At 40.4% G+C, this 16,157-nt stretch overlaps 1 protein-coding gene across 4 annotated transcripts in view; it reads left to right on the plus strand.

Annotated features, from left to right (window-relative positions):
• The window catches only part of col4a6 (collagen, type IV, alpha 6), a 119,296-nt gene that overhangs the window by 84,300 nt on the left and 18,839 nt on the right, over positions 1 to 16,157 (plus strand). For 2 of the 4 annotated variants that reach the window (XM_088015176.1, XM_088015174.1), the window contains exons 7-25: positions 584 to 703; positions 791 to 850; positions 1,329 to 1,364; positions 1,530 to 1,592; positions 2,018 to 2,053; positions 2,202 to 2,243; positions 6,333 to 6,422; positions 9,754 to 9,807; positions 9,952 to 10,014; positions 10,123 to 10,167; positions 10,482 to 10,535; positions 11,058 to 11,124; positions 11,210 to 11,314; positions 11,883 to 12,041; positions 12,322 to 12,369; positions 13,632 to 13,718; positions 14,346 to 14,515; positions 14,647 to 14,823; positions 14,961 to 15,144. In XM_088015176.1, coding sequence (XP_087871302.1) covers positions 584 to 703; positions 791 to 850; positions 1,329 to 1,364; positions 1,530 to 1,592; positions 2,018 to 2,053; positions 2,202 to 2,243; positions 6,333 to 6,422; positions 9,754 to 9,807; positions 9,952 to 10,014; positions 10,123 to 10,167; positions 10,482 to 10,535; positions 11,058 to 11,124; positions 11,210 to 11,314; positions 11,883 to 12,041; positions 12,322 to 12,369; positions 13,632 to 13,718; positions 14,346 to 14,515; positions 14,647 to 14,823; positions 14,961 to 15,144 — 1,660 coding nt within the window. Of the gene's footprint in view, positions 1 to 583; positions 704 to 790; positions 851 to 1,328; positions 1,365 to 1,529; positions 1,593 to 2,017; positions 2,054 to 2,201; positions 2,244 to 6,332; positions 6,423 to 8,277; positions 8,371 to 9,753; positions 9,808 to 9,951; positions 10,015 to 10,122; positions 10,168 to 10,481; positions 10,536 to 11,057; positions 11,125 to 11,209; positions 11,315 to 11,882; positions 12,042 to 12,321; positions 12,370 to 13,631; positions 13,719 to 14,345; positions 14,516 to 14,646; positions 14,824 to 14,960; positions 15,145 to 16,157 lie in introns of all 4 variants that reach the window. The other 2 variants (XM_088015173.1, XM_088015175.1) reach the window with 2 other exon arrangements.

A 16,157-nucleotide genomic window follows, 5' to 3' on the forward strand; every position in this document is an offset into this window, starting at 1 on the left:
CAGCCGCCCGCCCTGTTCAGGCTATCCGCTCACCTCAGCGCTCTTCCCGCCATTCGCTTTCAACCAGCAGCCCCGGAGGAGAAATGCTGCCGTACTCCAGGCATCCCCCCAGTCATTTTAAGGATGCTTATTGGTTCCCCAAAAACGATAAAAAGTCGGGCATTATCATCAATCAATAAAATCCCCACGGGCCAATCTTGAAGATTGGACTTTATGCCGCTGAGACTTAGCTTTTGTCAACAACTCAGAGGCGGAAGTGAGAGTTCCGCGCAACGCAAATGAAGTCCCGGCCGGAACACGGTGCGCTAACTAATAAAACATAAATTAACGAAGCTTCGAGGCAGGTAAATTTTCCTCGAGGAATTTTAGTAATCGAGGTACTCGAATCATTCAAGGAATCGTTTCAGCCCTACAAAATAGAGCAAACAGCTTGTAAAGAAAAGGAGATTTGTGGGCATTTATGTTGGTTCTGAACCACAACTCTTAGCATCTGAGGATTGGAAACACAAAGAAGAACGTGGTTGAGGTTTATGACACACAGGCTGGTCGATGACCTGTTCGTGTCACCCCTCTCCTCCTGCAGGGTCACCCGGGTCAGCAGGGCAGCAGGGGCCCACCAGGGAAGGACGGCTGTAACGGAACCATGGGGGACCCCGGTCTGCCCGGCTACGGCACGGGCGCTCCGGGATATCCTGGCTTTCAAGTGAGCGCTGCTTTTCATTCCTCGATTCGTTTCGACTGTGTCGATGGCAGGTGGGTCATGTTGTCGTTTTTCTGCCTAAAAAATTAGGGGCCAGCGGGGCCAAAAGGTCAGAAAGGAGACCCCGTCTACATCACAGACAACACCGAGGTAAGACCTACAGGACGCACTTCCTGATTCTCCTCTGTTTTGCTCTCAACTGCTGTTAACTCGCAAGCTCAAGCTAGATTCATAAACGTATGTAGAAAATAACTGCGACTCCCAGGCTCAGACCTCTTACATTGGTTTCAGCCCTAAAACATATTTTAACACCAGTTTTTTTCTAGAATTTTGCGCATATTAATGTGTATTGATATAGAGGTTTTTACAGGTAAACTGTACTGGCCAAGGCGGGTGCCTGAGCCAGCCTGAAGTGTCTGCGTTTGGCCAGCAGGTGGTGCTGTGGCGCCAGCTCTTTAAACCTGAGTAGATACGATGAATATGGCAAAAAAAGCAAGACATCGTTTCGAAATAACAGTGATATCTCTCCCATGCTCTGGATAATAACAAGTTGTCAGTTTTTAATTTGTATTTACTCATCATTTAGTGTTTAATTTATTGTTATCCGTGTTTTTATTTTGTCATTTAGGGGGTACCAGGTGAACCAGGACCCAGGGGCCCACCTGTAAGACTTGCCTTTCCTTTTAGAAGCGAAGAATTTAAATCCTGAAGAATTAAACATGTTTTCATTTAGGTGTAAAAATCTAAGAAGTTAGGTACACTTTTTCAGCATCAGGGGAAATGACATCAGTGAGCTTTTTCTTTTTTCTTCTCCTTGTTTTCTCTGCAGGGTCTCAGAGGTCCGACCGGCCCGCCGGGTTTCCAAGGTCCAAGAGGAATTAACGGATTCCCCGTATGTAAACCGAGTCGCCTGTCCGTCTTTAACCGGCTTCTTCACAAGTATCACAGAATAACTAGGATTTAATGCCGTTTGATCGCTGATTAAAGGTTACAAAACGGCATATTGGAGACTTGCAGGCCTTCATAGAGGAAGGTAGTCGGTAATATGGAGTTCTGTCTGCAGTTACAATCTATTGTAACGTTGGATTTTAAAGAAGCGTGTGTTTTGATCTTAAAATCACAAAGTTCTGATTTCTTTTCTAACATCACAGATGTCACAATGGGCAAAAAAATGTTCATCTCTGAATTTTAAGCCTGAATTGCTCGAAATTCAAAGTCACACCACACTTTTCAGATTTTCTCTTAAAAACAAAACAAGAAAAAAAAAAGTCAAATTTTATCAAAAAAACTGAGTGCGATTCTTTTGCCTCTTTGTAGGGACTCCCCGGCCCTCCTGGGCCCCAAGGGCCAGAGGTAAGTCTTGGATCAGTGCCGTGACATTTTATCATTTATTTTGAGGTAGGATGAATCACAGCTATACTGACCTGTTACCTGTTTGATAAAAAAGAAAGAAAGACTTGTGGCTCTGGCTCTTCCAGTTGTTAACCCGTTGTGTTCATAGGGGAGCCGTGGCGACATTTATCGAGGAGGGAAAGGAGACAAGGTAGGACATTAACGACGAAAGGTACAAAATGATTTCAAAAACCAAGACGACTTAGCTGGAAATGTTTGGATGTCCCAAGAGGGCAACGATTCCGACCACACGGAATTGCTTCAACGTGAATTCAGGGATTAGTTAAAACATTTAAATTGATAACAAAGTCCCTGAATGAAAATAAAATTTAAAAAAAGGAAATAGAGCAGAAAATGAGTATTTCATTAAGCTCTGTGGTCGAAACCGAAGTGGTTTGAACCGAGTAAAAAATCGAATTTGCTGGTTTCATTTGATTTAAAGACGACAAATCCTGCTTTTCAGGCTTGCAGCACATTCCAAACAAGCTGGATAGAAACGATTTAGAAGCAGCACAAATTTGATTTGATGATTTTGATTTGATATAAAATAAAAGCAACACCTCCATCAATAACTGCGTTTTCTTTGGAGGTAGTTGAGATCTAGGTTGAAGAAACAACCATGAATACAATGTTTCTTTTTCCCCCCTTGTAATCAATAAAGTATTTTTGAATTCTTAATTGAACTGAATTGAATTTTGTGCCTGGTGTCAATACAGAAAATAACATTTCTTATTTTAGTATAAGCATGGTTAGAATCAGTTTCACTAGCCAACAAGGAATTTGACTTTGGTTTCACTTTATGTGAAAGCACAAAAATAACTGGCTTTTTAAAAAGAAATATGTATTTGTGAAATCTTATTGCAAAAATATATATTTTTTTCTTAATAAAGGAGAACAGTTTCCTAACTTTTTTGGGTAACTTCTTTGTTTATTTGGTGTAGAAAATGTTTGAGTTTATTTCCAGCAACCAAAATGGAAACTTTCTTCTTCAAAAAAAAAAAAAAAAGTCATAGAATTTTTAATATGCTCTAATAATTTTTATTTTATTTTATTGTAAGATGTTGCTAGATGTTTCTAGCTCTACTTCCTATGAAATTAAAACAAAAAAGAAAGACACTTTGTGCCTAACACGTTAAAGAAGAATCAAATTCTCATGCAGAAAAAATTCCAATATTGCCCACCAGAGGGCCACATTTTCTGTTGCGCTTCAGGGCATGTAGACTGATACTGAACACTTTCATGTAAGGCAGAGAAAAAAAAGCTTAAAGATTCTTACTGATCTCAATGCCAGAAGATAATTTTACTGTTTTTGTTTTTTTTTTACGGTAAAGCAACATTACAGATTGATAAAAGTGAAACCTCCCCAGTTTTTGTGGAATGTGTTGCAGCTCTGCAGTTCAGGAATACAAGTTAAATGTTCTGTTTGTCTTTAGCTGTTATGTTTTCCTGTCAACATTTCTCAGATTAGATTAACGCCTCAGAAATCAGCCGCTAGCAGGGTTTTGAGTGTGTGCGTGTGTGTGGGTGTGTGTGTGTGGATATTTGTTTGCCTGCATGTCTAATTGAGTGAATTTGTGTCTGAAATGTCTTCATTGAACACTCTGCATGCTGGAAAACGTTCGGTGGTGGCTCCGTAACCTGCCTAACTTCCCTCCTCCATCCTTTTCCTCAATTTAACACCCTGCATCCCCGCGTCTTCTGATCGGCACGGGCTGATATTAGAAAAAAAAGAAAAATCACCTCAACCATTGCTTGATTCAGTTTGTTTTGGCTTTTTGTCTCTTTAAATCACCTGGGTTGCCTCCGAGACAAAAACAACCTCTGTGAAAGTAGAAGGGGATCAAATGTAATAAAATGTTGAAAAGAAAAAAGTCTTAGTTTTTTTCCACCCCTCCCCATTCTTCAGATTTGGAGAGTTGTTCGTTGTTTTGTGGGCTTCACACGTAATTTCTTCACTGTGGAACGGCAGCTCTGAGATTTCATTCGTCTGAACTCATTTAAGAAATCATCCGGACCATTCGGGTTTTCGTCGAATTGAAAGAGGCGCGTTGAATTTGGAATGGAAATCTCCGAGCTGTCGATCCAAGGAGGGGGGGAGAGTCTGTGGGCTGCGACTGACTGCTGGAATCACTGCTCCCTGCTCCTGCATCCAATCACTTACTCATCTCGATCACATGTGTTTGTTTGGTGGTACATTCCCCCTCCACTCCCTATTCACCCTTTCACCACACCTGCTCATCCATCCATCCAGCTCGGCCACATACACACGCACACTTTACTAACATTCATCTTCCTCACACGATGCATGCATGGTATGTTCAAGCAAATCCTCACACACTGAATACGATTCGATGGCATTAAGTGAGACAGGGAACATCTGGGTGTGACATTTGGAAAGGAAGAATTGTGTTTTTGTGTTTAAAAAAAAAGATATAAGTTGCATAATTAAGAGATAAGAAGAAAAAAGTCTAAAAGCACAACTCTTAATCTTTTGCTCTCATTCTGTTCTTTTCTTTTCTATCCCGTTGTTTTTTTCTCTATTACAAATTTATGTTAATTTTATTGTGTTACAGGTAGAAATACACGGAAAAACCTGAACAATTTTTTAAACAGATTTGCTTCAACTTTTCCTTTTTAGGCAATTTTAATAATAATTAATACTTCAAAGCTGCAGTATGTCATTTTATAAACTAAGTTTTTTTTTTATTAACATATTTGTTAAAACTGTCACCATGTCATGGCAGTTTAACAACACAAATAATCTGCGAAAAAATCAGTTTGCTCTGCCTTCTCTCTGTTGTCCTACTGCCATCTGCGCCTGGTCAGAAACAACCAATCAGAGCCAAGAGGAGGGTCTTGATGCTGTAAATCATGCTCATGTATGCACTGCTCAATGTGGTGCTGGTGGAGGAACAACATACTATTACAGGAAAACTGTTTACCTTACATCATTGGTGACTATGCTAACTAGCATGGGCATTCAGGACAGGTTCCGGTGTGGGGTGCTAGCTGTAACGTAGCCGAGAGCATGGGTTATGGTGTGAGCGTACGCAAGCATGATTGACAACGCTAAGATCCTACTCCTTGTTCTGATTGGTTGTTTCTGACCGGGAGCGGATGGCAGTAGAACCACAGGGAGGAGGCGAGAGGAGTTTGTTTTCTTTTGACAAATATAAAGGATATAGAGATAGTTTTAACAAATATATAAAAGAAAATCAGTTACATGCTGCAGCTTTAAGCGTAGTCCACAAACTTCATTCATTTTTATCATTGTGGCAAAACTTTCCTTCAGCAGAAAAAAACTTCCAGCAGAAAGTGGCTCATCTTCCACGACTTGAAAATACAGAGTATACACACAACTGGACTTTGTGTGAAAGGACACACAACTATTTCTATCTTTAGCTTAGCTGAAAGTCCATATTCCACCCAGAGTTGTACAGTTTCACCACAGTCCCTTAGGGGGCGATAATACACTAGTTTAAACACTAGCTACTCTGAAGAGAAGAAGAAAATAACTTAGAGAATGAAGTATTTCTTACCAGACTTTAGTTTTGATATCTTTGTCCACAATGGAAGAACACTAAATCTATCAACTGTGTTAATTTAAAGCAAACTTCGTTGTTGTTTTCCTTTTTCTTCTCCTCATCCCTTTGTTTTGTTTGATGTGTGCTTGGTGCTGCCCCCTTGTGGTTCCAAAAATCTAGCAGGCCGCCTAGTGGTCGAACACAGACCAAAGAATTAATGTTTCACAGGTTTTGCAGTCAAATTGACAGCACTGTGGACTATTAGGTGTTAATTTAGGCCCAAGTTGAAGTGTAAGTCTGTCCTGTCACGTAATTAATCAAATTATGGTGAAAGTTGACGGTGAAGAGTAGCATACAGCTCAAATCCAAATCCATGTTAGTGCAGCGTTTCAGTCTCAAATCTTTTGAGTTTGCGCTTGAAACAAAATGATAAATAAATAAAACAAGATACACAATATTTTTGTTGTCTGCAAAGTGTAAACTTAATAGTGAAATTAAATAACATTTTAAGTAATTTTTGAGCCACAGTAGTAATAATAATAATAATAAATACTCATCATTTCTCTTGTTGTCTTTCCCTTTTTTCCAACTTCTGCCCCTCTCTCCTCCTTCTTATTTTTATTCTCCTCATTTTCTACTCTATTCCTTCTTCCCTCCACAAACCAATCGCACCATCTGATTGGCTAACGGTGTGTTGTGTGTATTTCGGACTCCAGGGCGATGTGGGTCTTCCCGGACCCAGCGGTTCTCCCGGTGACCAGTCTCTTAGCGGCGAAAAAATTGTCACTGCCTACAAAGGAGACAAGGTAACACAGCGAGGGAAGGGCAGACGCTGCAGCACTGTCACCACACACACACGCACACACACACACGCACACACACAGTAGAACTTACAGATCTGACGGGATCTTGTGCCAAAAGGAGGGAATAAATAAAATGTACTAGGAAGGGATTGAGAAAAAAAGGGGAGCAGTGATTGCAGCAAACTTTCCAGCCATGGAGGGGAGGATGAGAGAAACAGAAGAAGGAGGAGGAGGAGGAGGGTTTGGGGAGAGATGTGTACAGGAAACGGTCCATCTGAGAAGCATCTATTAAGCTTCTGTCTCACCAGTGGAGTTTGACTCATATTTTTACAAATTGGAGTCAAAAAAATAATTTCCAGTTTCAAACGATGCACTGTTGTAAGAATCAGAAACGTCTTCTGAACATAAAAATATGAGCGTTAAGTTTAGATAATTGTTTTGGTCAAACAAAACTAGATCCCGTTTGCTGTCTAATTGCAGCTGTAGATTTATAAAAAATATAATGAATGAGAATTTAGTGACTTTTTAATGGATGCAACCAACAATCTCTTACCACGTTGCTCAACCCACATGTTCATTTTCCTCACAAATGTGGCAATTAGCACGCTTTCCAACAGAATAAGATTTGTTGCTGATTGTTGTCGACCAATCAGAAATGTTGTTACTGTTTGTCAGTTTAAATGAACTCACTGTTGGGATAAACAGCGATTATCCAGGAGAATCAAAATATACTAATTCCTTGAAATTAGTATGAGGTACATAAAATTATGGAATTGAGAAGTTTGAAAAAAGGTTAGCATAAAACAAACAAAAAATGCAGTTGAAATAGAAATAGATTTAATTAGGGACACCTGCAAACTCTTTGCTCATGTAAAATACTGGAATTTTAGCATAATTTAATTTACAGACAGAATAAACTAAGCATTTTTTTCAAGGCTGCACCTTGACTGCACCAATCCACTTTTTTCACTTCCAAAACCAATACCGATATCTGAGGTTTGAATTGATTGATTGAATTGATTTAAAACATTTCTTTGTCATAAATACATAAATGTACCGAGTTTGATAACCCTGCACCAGTACAGAATACTTAAATATACCAATAACTTGACAGGTTTGGTCAGACATGTAAAAACAACTTAAATTTGTTCAGTCAGGGAAAGTAGGAGTATAACAGTCAAAGTAAAATAAATAACAAGGAAACTGAGACTGTCAAAAACAAAAGGAAGTACAAATAGGAATTCTAAATATTGTCACCTTTCTAAAGTAATTGCATAAGTAATTTTTTGCCAAAAGGAATTTCAACCAAAACATCACTATATTTTTATTGCCAAAAGATAATTTAGACAAAAAAAATAAATCACTTTTGGCAAAACAATTATTTAGGCTCTTATTTTAGGAAGGTGATGATACGCTACGTCACTCAGAGTACAAAGCAAAGTCTTAGACCTAATAGATCTGCCCTTATAGATCTGGCACATTGTCACCAATGCCAATCTAAAATTTTTCTCTATCGGGATCGATACAGATATTTATATTGGATCGGTGCATCTGTAATTTGGAGCTCTAAGATTAATCACCTCAGAGACATTTTGACCAGAATTTCAGTCTGATAGTTGTAACTATCTCAAATAATGTAGCCAAATTTACGTCAGAGACCAGCCTCTCACCGCCACCCCAGACTCTCCTCTCTCCGTCCTCTTCTGTGGCTCCTCATTGAGTCCGTCCTCCGTCAAACACGCCGAAGCTACAGAAGCGCTTCCCGACGCCCCGCCTCTCTTTGACTCACTGCCGCCGCCGAACAGTCAGAACTGCGGCGTGTAAACAGCCGTCTCTCTTCCATGATCACGCCATGCAGGGCGACGTGGGCTTGCCCGGCGAGCCTGGCCAGCCGTTGATCAATGTCATTGTGGAGTTTGTGGGTTTTCCCAAAGGAGACAAAGGACTGCAGGTTTGTTGGAAAACGCAACTTCGACTTCATTCCACGACTTTCTGATGTTAGACTCTGTGTGGAAGCAGGAAGCGGTGTGGATCAGCTGAGATCGGACAGCCACAGAGTGTTTTCTGAGAGGCTAATTCAACTTTGTACAAAGTAATAATGAATGGAGGATTTTTATTCTTTACATTTTTGGACTTCCATGGCTTCACTACAGATTGAATCTACATGGTGTAATGGCTGCTCTGTGTTTAAAGTTTGCCTGTGAGAAAGAAACTCGAATATGGGGATTCAGAAATCTGTTTTACTTATTTACAGGTGAACATTGATAAACCATGTGGCGCCTTCCACATTTAATGGGAAAAATGTGTAAAAAAGCCTTTAAAAATCTGAATTTTCTTGCATAATATGAGAATCAACATGTATCTCCATCTGTGTTCCTTTTTTTCGCATTTTGAAAGGTGGTAGATAAAAAATTGAACAGGTCGGGCATCAGAAAAAACAAAATCATGGATTACTAATTTAAAATACTTCATCCAAGCGGAATGTCTAATTAGTACTCAGTATCTAGCATACAGTTAGCTACTTTGTACCTTTATAGCTTTGGTTTTTTTCGTAGACAACTTCTTTTGCCAGCCAGGGTTTGTTTTGGACCGGCATTAACAACCAACAAATTCAACAAATATTCTACAGTCTAATATGAGGGCAGTGTTGTTATTTCCTATTTGACGGTCAGAGGTCATATGCTTGTATTTTATAAGAGTCATCATGCCCCAAACTGGGATCAGAACCAAATTTAATGCAAAGTTTTCACACCTTGCTACACAGCTAATGGAATTATGTAAGATTTGAGTATCTTTTATGAGAATTTATCTCCAGTATTTCAGAAAATTATTCTTAACCATAAAAATGAACTAATTTGGAATGCTAACATCTGAATGACACTGCTAGCTAATGCTTCGAAATGAAAGAAGGGAGGGACGGAAAGAGCAAATTGCCCACAGCCAACTGAAATTGATACAAAATGAATTACATGTTTAGCTTTAGCATCAAGACCTACTCTCTCTGATACTCTAACTACCTGATATCTGTTAACTTGTGCCAAAATAATGTAAGTCACAAAGGCAGCAGCTGCTTGGATGTGTTTGGTGTTAGCTTAGCTAGCCAACGTACAGAATCTCAAAGTGTAACATCTTTGAAGCAATAAATCACCCAATGGAGCTAATTGTGTTAGTGTGTTCTGTGGAGTATCAAAGGTAAGTTAAATGAGAAAAATGTAAAATCATCAACTTTCCACTGATATTTTTTTAATATATCCTGAGAGAATAATTTTCATTGCTTCTGAAACAAAGTTGTTTTTTTTTCCTATCCCACCATCTTTTCCGTGCCTCTTCTCAGGGTGATCCCGGCCCAAAGGGATTAAAAGGATACCCTGGTTTACCTGGACCACCTGTGAGTATCACCACAGAACTTCTGTACATTTACTCGTAAAAGATTTTTGTAACACCATACCTAAGCCGAACCTTTGGTGACCACTATGTGATAAATCATTGGCCTTAAATTACATTTAGATTTCTTTGTACTATTTAAATCCAGGGACCTTTTGGTTATAGAGGTGAATACGGGGAACAGGGCATTCTCGGATACCCAGGACCAAGAGTAAGGCTCCTGAACACTACTTTCTGTTTTCCAGAAGGAAAAAAAAAAGTTGTAGAATTGTATCTGAACTTTTATTCTGTGACTGACCTTTGACCCTGTTTCAATCAGGGTCCTGCGGGTTTTGTCGGACCGCCTGGCCCTTCTGGACTGAAGGTAAGCTTATCTGTTGAACCAAGTGAATTTTTACTTCCACATATACCTTGCATATTCTTCGTTGTTGATGAGAAATTATCATGATGAATATCAAAAGAAAATACTCAATATATAATCATAGAGAGTAACTTACAGAAAAAGTTAAAAGGAAAAAAAACATAAAAATGAGTGATTTCAACACTGTACCTCATGAATCTCTGTTGATTAGACAAAAATAACGTCTGGGTCATGTTTGTTTACATGTTGCGATGCTTCACTGTGCAGCTCATGTTTTTTTTCTTAAGTCAAACCAAAAGTTTTTTCTTTACTTCAAGGGATTACCGGGGGAACCAGGTTTCCTGGGACAACCAGGATTCATAGGACCCAAGGTATCTGAATATTTTTAACATCCTTTGTTCACTGTTGGATAAAAACAAACAAATGAAAACATTTTTTAGTTTTGTCTCTCAATTGAACCACAACCACTGTTAGCTTCCCAATAACTTCTAGCTAGTTTAACTTGCTACAAAATGTTTTGTTTTTTTAAGTTGTGGCAAAACAGCTCATAATTTACATGTTTTTCTTAATGTTTTTAGCTGACAGCTGTAATAGTTTGATTACTAATGAAGGTTTTAATTAAGCGAGGAGCTACCACTCCTATGTTAGCTAGGAGCTAGGAGTGGTAGCTAAGATTAACCTAGCTAGGAATGGTAGCGCCAGTTTTTTCTCTTTGCTCTTTGCCCTTTATTGGAAACTTCAAAAACTAACTAAAGATACTAGTTTCCTGCAGTCATAAAAAGCTTGCCTCCTCTCTATGTGGTAAAAAAATAATCCTTTAGCTAGCTTAGCATGTGTTTTAGGCTATCAGAGTGAAGAGTAGATTTTGTGTTCTGACCGTGAACATCCCATAGGGAGACCAAGGTGACATCGGACTCCCAGGACCTCCAAGTTACTTCAGTGATGGATCTTTTGTTCAAGGTATCATCACTATTATGGATTTGAAACCTGGACTTGTAATTGTACAAATCCGTCAGGTGGCCATGTTGTTCGTCTTTCGCTGCAGGACCCCCAGGCGACCCGGGGTTTCCCGGCCTTCCGGGTAGCACCGGTGATCAGGGACCTCCAGGATCCACCGGGCCTCCGGGACCGCCAGGCGCTTTCCGCTTTGGTAATAATGACAAACTTTTGGAGGTTTTGTAGGTATGGTGAAGGAACTTTTTTTTAGGAAATCTAGTCACACTCCAGATTGATAGACAGAATAATTTATTTATGCTAAAACCACAAACCTTCTTTCCTTACCTCCATCATTTCTTATCTCCTTTCTTTCATTCTCTTGCTACATTTAAATCCTACCCCCCTCTGTTTTGTCCTTCTTTTTTTCCTAGTCTGCTGCTTCCTCTCTAGTCTTGTTCCTCTTCCTTCCTTCCAACTTCATTTTGTCCTCACTTTTGCTACCTTTTCTGGCCTTCCTGCTTTTCAGTTTCTTGCTTTACCTATTTAAAACCTTACTGTACAAATATTTACCACAGATTAATGGGAAACTCTACTGTTTTACATTTTAAGGTAAACACAAAAGCCTGGAGACTCTGGATAGTTGAGTCTGGAAATCACGAGACCCTTCGTGTGAAAATAGAAACTTTACTTCATCTGAGCAATTATGCTCTACTTTGTGTTGGTCAAGACTCTGAAGATGAAGTGTGGCTTCCTTGTACACAACAAATATGTCGTGTGCGCAGGTGATCCAGGAGCTCCGGGTTTTCCTGGTGGCGCCGGGCCAAAAGGAGACAAGGGTAACCCGGGCTTACCAGCTTACGGCCCTGAGGGTTTCCAAGGTCCCCCTGGACCTGATGGTCCTCCTGGTCCCCCTGGTCCTCCAGGTCCTCAAGACAGCTCAGGTATCCCTCCACCGAACCAAATGTTAAATCTTTGGGGTTTTTTTTTTCCTTCCCTTTCCAGATTGTGAAGAGGACTATTCCTGCTGGTAACAGCTCAAGTTGTTTTCATTGTATGATTGATTTGTCTTTGTACGCATGATGCTGCACCACAGTTGAAATCGGCATGAAACAAGTTTTCTTTTTTTGCTGACTAAACGCCGCCTCGTTGGTAAGAATACAAGGTACAACAGAGAACAACTTCCAAACCATAACAGCTGTCTGAATTTTACTGTTGTCTAAGGCCGGCCCAGGGACCCCTGTGATATCTATCCTCCTGACAGGCCCACAGGTTAGTTCCTCAGGTACCCTAATGCAGCGCCATGGCAACATTCTGCCCTTCAAATAATAACAATTATAATGATAAAAATAATAAAAAAAGACAAAACATTCAAATCATCTTTCATCTTTCAATACTTCCCTACCAAAATGCTGATTTCTTTTTACTTATTTTGCGCTGTACTCTTTGCAGGGAATAGCATTAAGTGGCGAGTGTAGGCTGTTGCGAGCTTCAGACTTGGATAGGAGTGTCTCTCTACTCCAAGCTGCTTTTCTCGTCTTTGGCCACAAGGTGTAACCCGCTGTAAACATCATTCACTGGTTTTACACGAAAGTTCGGGGCGTGAGAGCTGCTTTGGAAACGAGACGTAAATAAAATCAAGTGAAAACACCTGACTGCAACTTTACCAATTTATGCATTTATTTTTTTATTATAATGAATGTATGTCAAAATAAAAAAAAGCAAAATTTGCACACTTGTTCAGTGTGTATTTCTATTGTTTAATTATGTCCCATAATGCACCTATGAGTGTGCATTGTGCAGTTCTCAGCTATTAAAATCAATGTAAAACCACTGAATATGTACTTGCCAAATGCGTTGGTGTTTTACTGCGCCCTCCATATTTATGGCCACCCTGGGTAAAGACGTGTAAAATACATGAATAAATTAAAAAAATAATACAATTGTGATTTATACTTCAGTTTTTATTACATAAATTAGAGCATTCATTTGTGATTTCAGTGAAGGAGGCCATGTCATTTACACACATGTCGATAGGACATTCGACCATTCGAGTGTCGATGTAACCATGACAACCAGTGGTGGAAAAGCATCCAATTTGATGAGGCTGATGGTAAACAAAAAGCTCTTCACCATGACAATAGGAATCCCACTTTTTTTTGCACATCATTGCCATGGCTGATAAATATCATGGAGGGCGCTGTAACTTTTAATATCATGTCAAAAAGAAAAACCAAATTTCAATGCTTTTAAACAGAAGCCTCTCATCTTGCACCAGCAGCTCGAACCTGATGGAAAACCACAGCCAACTAACCCTGATTTTGCACTGTGAAACTTTGCTGCCCTTCCACTGTCTTGGTTTATTTCTAGATTTGATTTCCTGTTTCTTGGGGGGGAGAAAATGTCTCCCTCTTCCCCTCCCAAGAACTCTGTCGTCCATTGTCATATTGTTATCCCTAACATAAATCAGTGTAGTTGAGCTTAAGTTTCAGTTTTTTTTTTTGTTGTCTGAGTTAGCTTGTGTGTGTTTGCAGGTGCCCCCAGTAAAGGCCCCCCTGGAAACCCTGGGCCGCCTGGCCAGACGGGATTTCCAGGAAACTCGGGACTTAAAGGCTTTAGAGGTGTGCATTTAAACGTGTTGACTGAAAATAAGCTTTCCTCAAACTCAAACTTATTCATTTGTTTTCTGTAAAATAATATGTTCCCAAACAAATGAATGTCCATAAGGATGCTGTGTTTAAGACACAGCATCATATAGTTAGCACACAGCGCTAACATAAGCAGAAGGCCCCATGCTAACTGCTATCAAAACAATGGCGAGGACATCAACACAACACAATGAATTCACGTTTAATATAAAATTTGTTGTCATTTTAGCATTAGCTACAGCTTACCGGTTTGCTGTACTCGTTTCCATAGCAATAGACGGGACCGACCGCTCAGTCAGAAATCAGATCCTCCTTGATGCTGGTGAAGTTACTGAAGCCGTCGAAGTGTTTTGTGGCTCAATACAACAACCGAACATCTTGGCTTATCCGCTTGTAGCTTCAGCTTTATTAAACCTGGACTACAAAATTGGAGTGAGAAATGAAAAAATTGCGAAGTTGGTTAGCTGGAAGTCCTTCACCTTGTTTGGCAAACACTGTGACGTAATGATTTATATAGTTACGTACTTTATATGTGTAATAATCTTTATTTTTCTCCTCACATGTTGCTACTTTTTATTTCTCAATCCCTGCATCCTTCAGGTGACCCCGGTGACTGTAACTGTGGAGGAGGAGGAGGAGGAGGAGGAGGTGTCGGCCTGCCTGGGTTACCTGGACCTCAAGGACCCAGAGGCAACTTTGGCTTCCCAGGGCGTAAAGGTGAGCCCGGTAACCGGGGTTCTCCTGGTTTCAACGGCAGTCCGGGGGCGCCTGTGAGTAACATTTCATTATTACTATTATTATTTATTTTATTTTTTTTATGTAATTGATATCCTCCTATCATGTTCCTGTAAACAAGCGCAAGTTTGTGAGGTTTCAACTTTGGTAACTTTGTTTTCTGCAGGGTCGTGAGGGTGAGAGGGGATTCATTGGGCGTAAAGGACAGAAGGGGGAATCGTCCTTCTCCGGTTTCGGGGTGAAGGGAGATCGAGGGACACCTGGACTCAGAGGACCTACGGGTGAAACAGGAAACCCTGGCAGAGACGGTCTGCCTGGCTTCGCTGGCCCCCCAGGGCCCCCGGTAAGAACTTGTGGTCTTTGTAACAAATAAAATCCAATTTGCTTTTTACTCATTTTCCATTAACTTTCTTGATGTTTTTTTTTTGCTCTTTTTATTATTATTATTATTATTATTATTATTTCTGGATTGTTCTCAAGGGTGATGGTGGTGTTGGCACAATCGGTGAGAAGGGTTTCCCAGGATTTCCTGGAGGCAAAGGTCGACCTGGTGCCCCTGGCGATCCTGGATTCGGCTACCCCGGCCTACCGGGCCGTCGAGGTGAAAAAGGAGAGCCTGGGATCCCTGGGTTTCCTGGACAGCCAGGTCCACCAGGCCCGCAAGGTAAGTGATGACAAGTGAGTGGGAGCCAATATAATTCAGTGTCACACTCTCCCCCACAGGTTAGATCACACATCCGTAGTCTAACGTAACAAACTAAATCACATGAAGACATTTTAAGCGGACACAGAGCACCTGGTCTTCCTTGTTGAAGGTTTAAAACTCAACGACACAGACGTTGAGGCTCGTGTTTTAGGCTTTCTCTGTCAGGCAGATCCCTACCATTCATGCCACAGACTGCTGTTCACTACTGTAATAATGCGCTTTTACTCATCTGCAGACAATAATCGATAATCCACAAGCTTCTCTATTTGAGTGAATGATGCGTAATGATGATACTGTAATTACTGACATGCAAAACAACTGCTGTGCTTCTTTAGTCTCAGAGGAGGTGAGAAACAAAAAGAAAAAAAAAAAAAGAATCCAATAAGTCTGTTTTCATGTCTCATAGACCGGTAGGCTCGGTTCTATTGGGGACCAAAATTGCAATTTTTGTTACATTTTCATCTGGTTTGGTTCGGTTTCACGCTGCACTTGGTCAAACGATCCAAACTGATGGAAAAACCTGTTTACTCCCTCGCCTGTGGTGGCGAGGGAGTAAACTACTGAAGGAAGCGACACAAAAACCACAGAAGACATTAGTGCAGCTTCCTTCTTCTGGAAATGTAAACAAAAATGGAGTAGCGTCAGATTTTAGCGGTTGTAAGATTTCTGTCTTTTGTCTTTGGTAGAAGACCATGAGTCATTTCTCCCGCTAGCTCTAGACTCACGCATTTGTTTTGGTTCTGTTGACCCAGAATGCCTTGCGCTATAGTCCACTTCCTGCTTTTGGAGCGGTCTCGGGTCCGCTTGTGACCTCATATACATTTGAACCACAACAAAGTTAATTTTAACTGAAGCGATAACTAGGATTTTAGGCGGACTAGACTTCGCTTCTTTGATTCGCGTTAGACTTCGATTGCGCATTCACACCTCCGCAAACGAACCGGACTTTCTAGACAAACGAACTAGAGTTC

The sequence above is a fragment of the Poecilia mexicana genome, unplaced genomic scaffold (genome assembly GCF_051168715.1).
Source record: "Poecilia mexicana isolate PSO_F unplaced genomic scaffold, ASM5116871v1 scaffold_18, whole genome shotgun sequence".
NCBI lineage: Eukaryota > Metazoa > Chordata > Actinopteri > Cyprinodontiformes > Poeciliidae > Poecilia > Poecilia mexicana.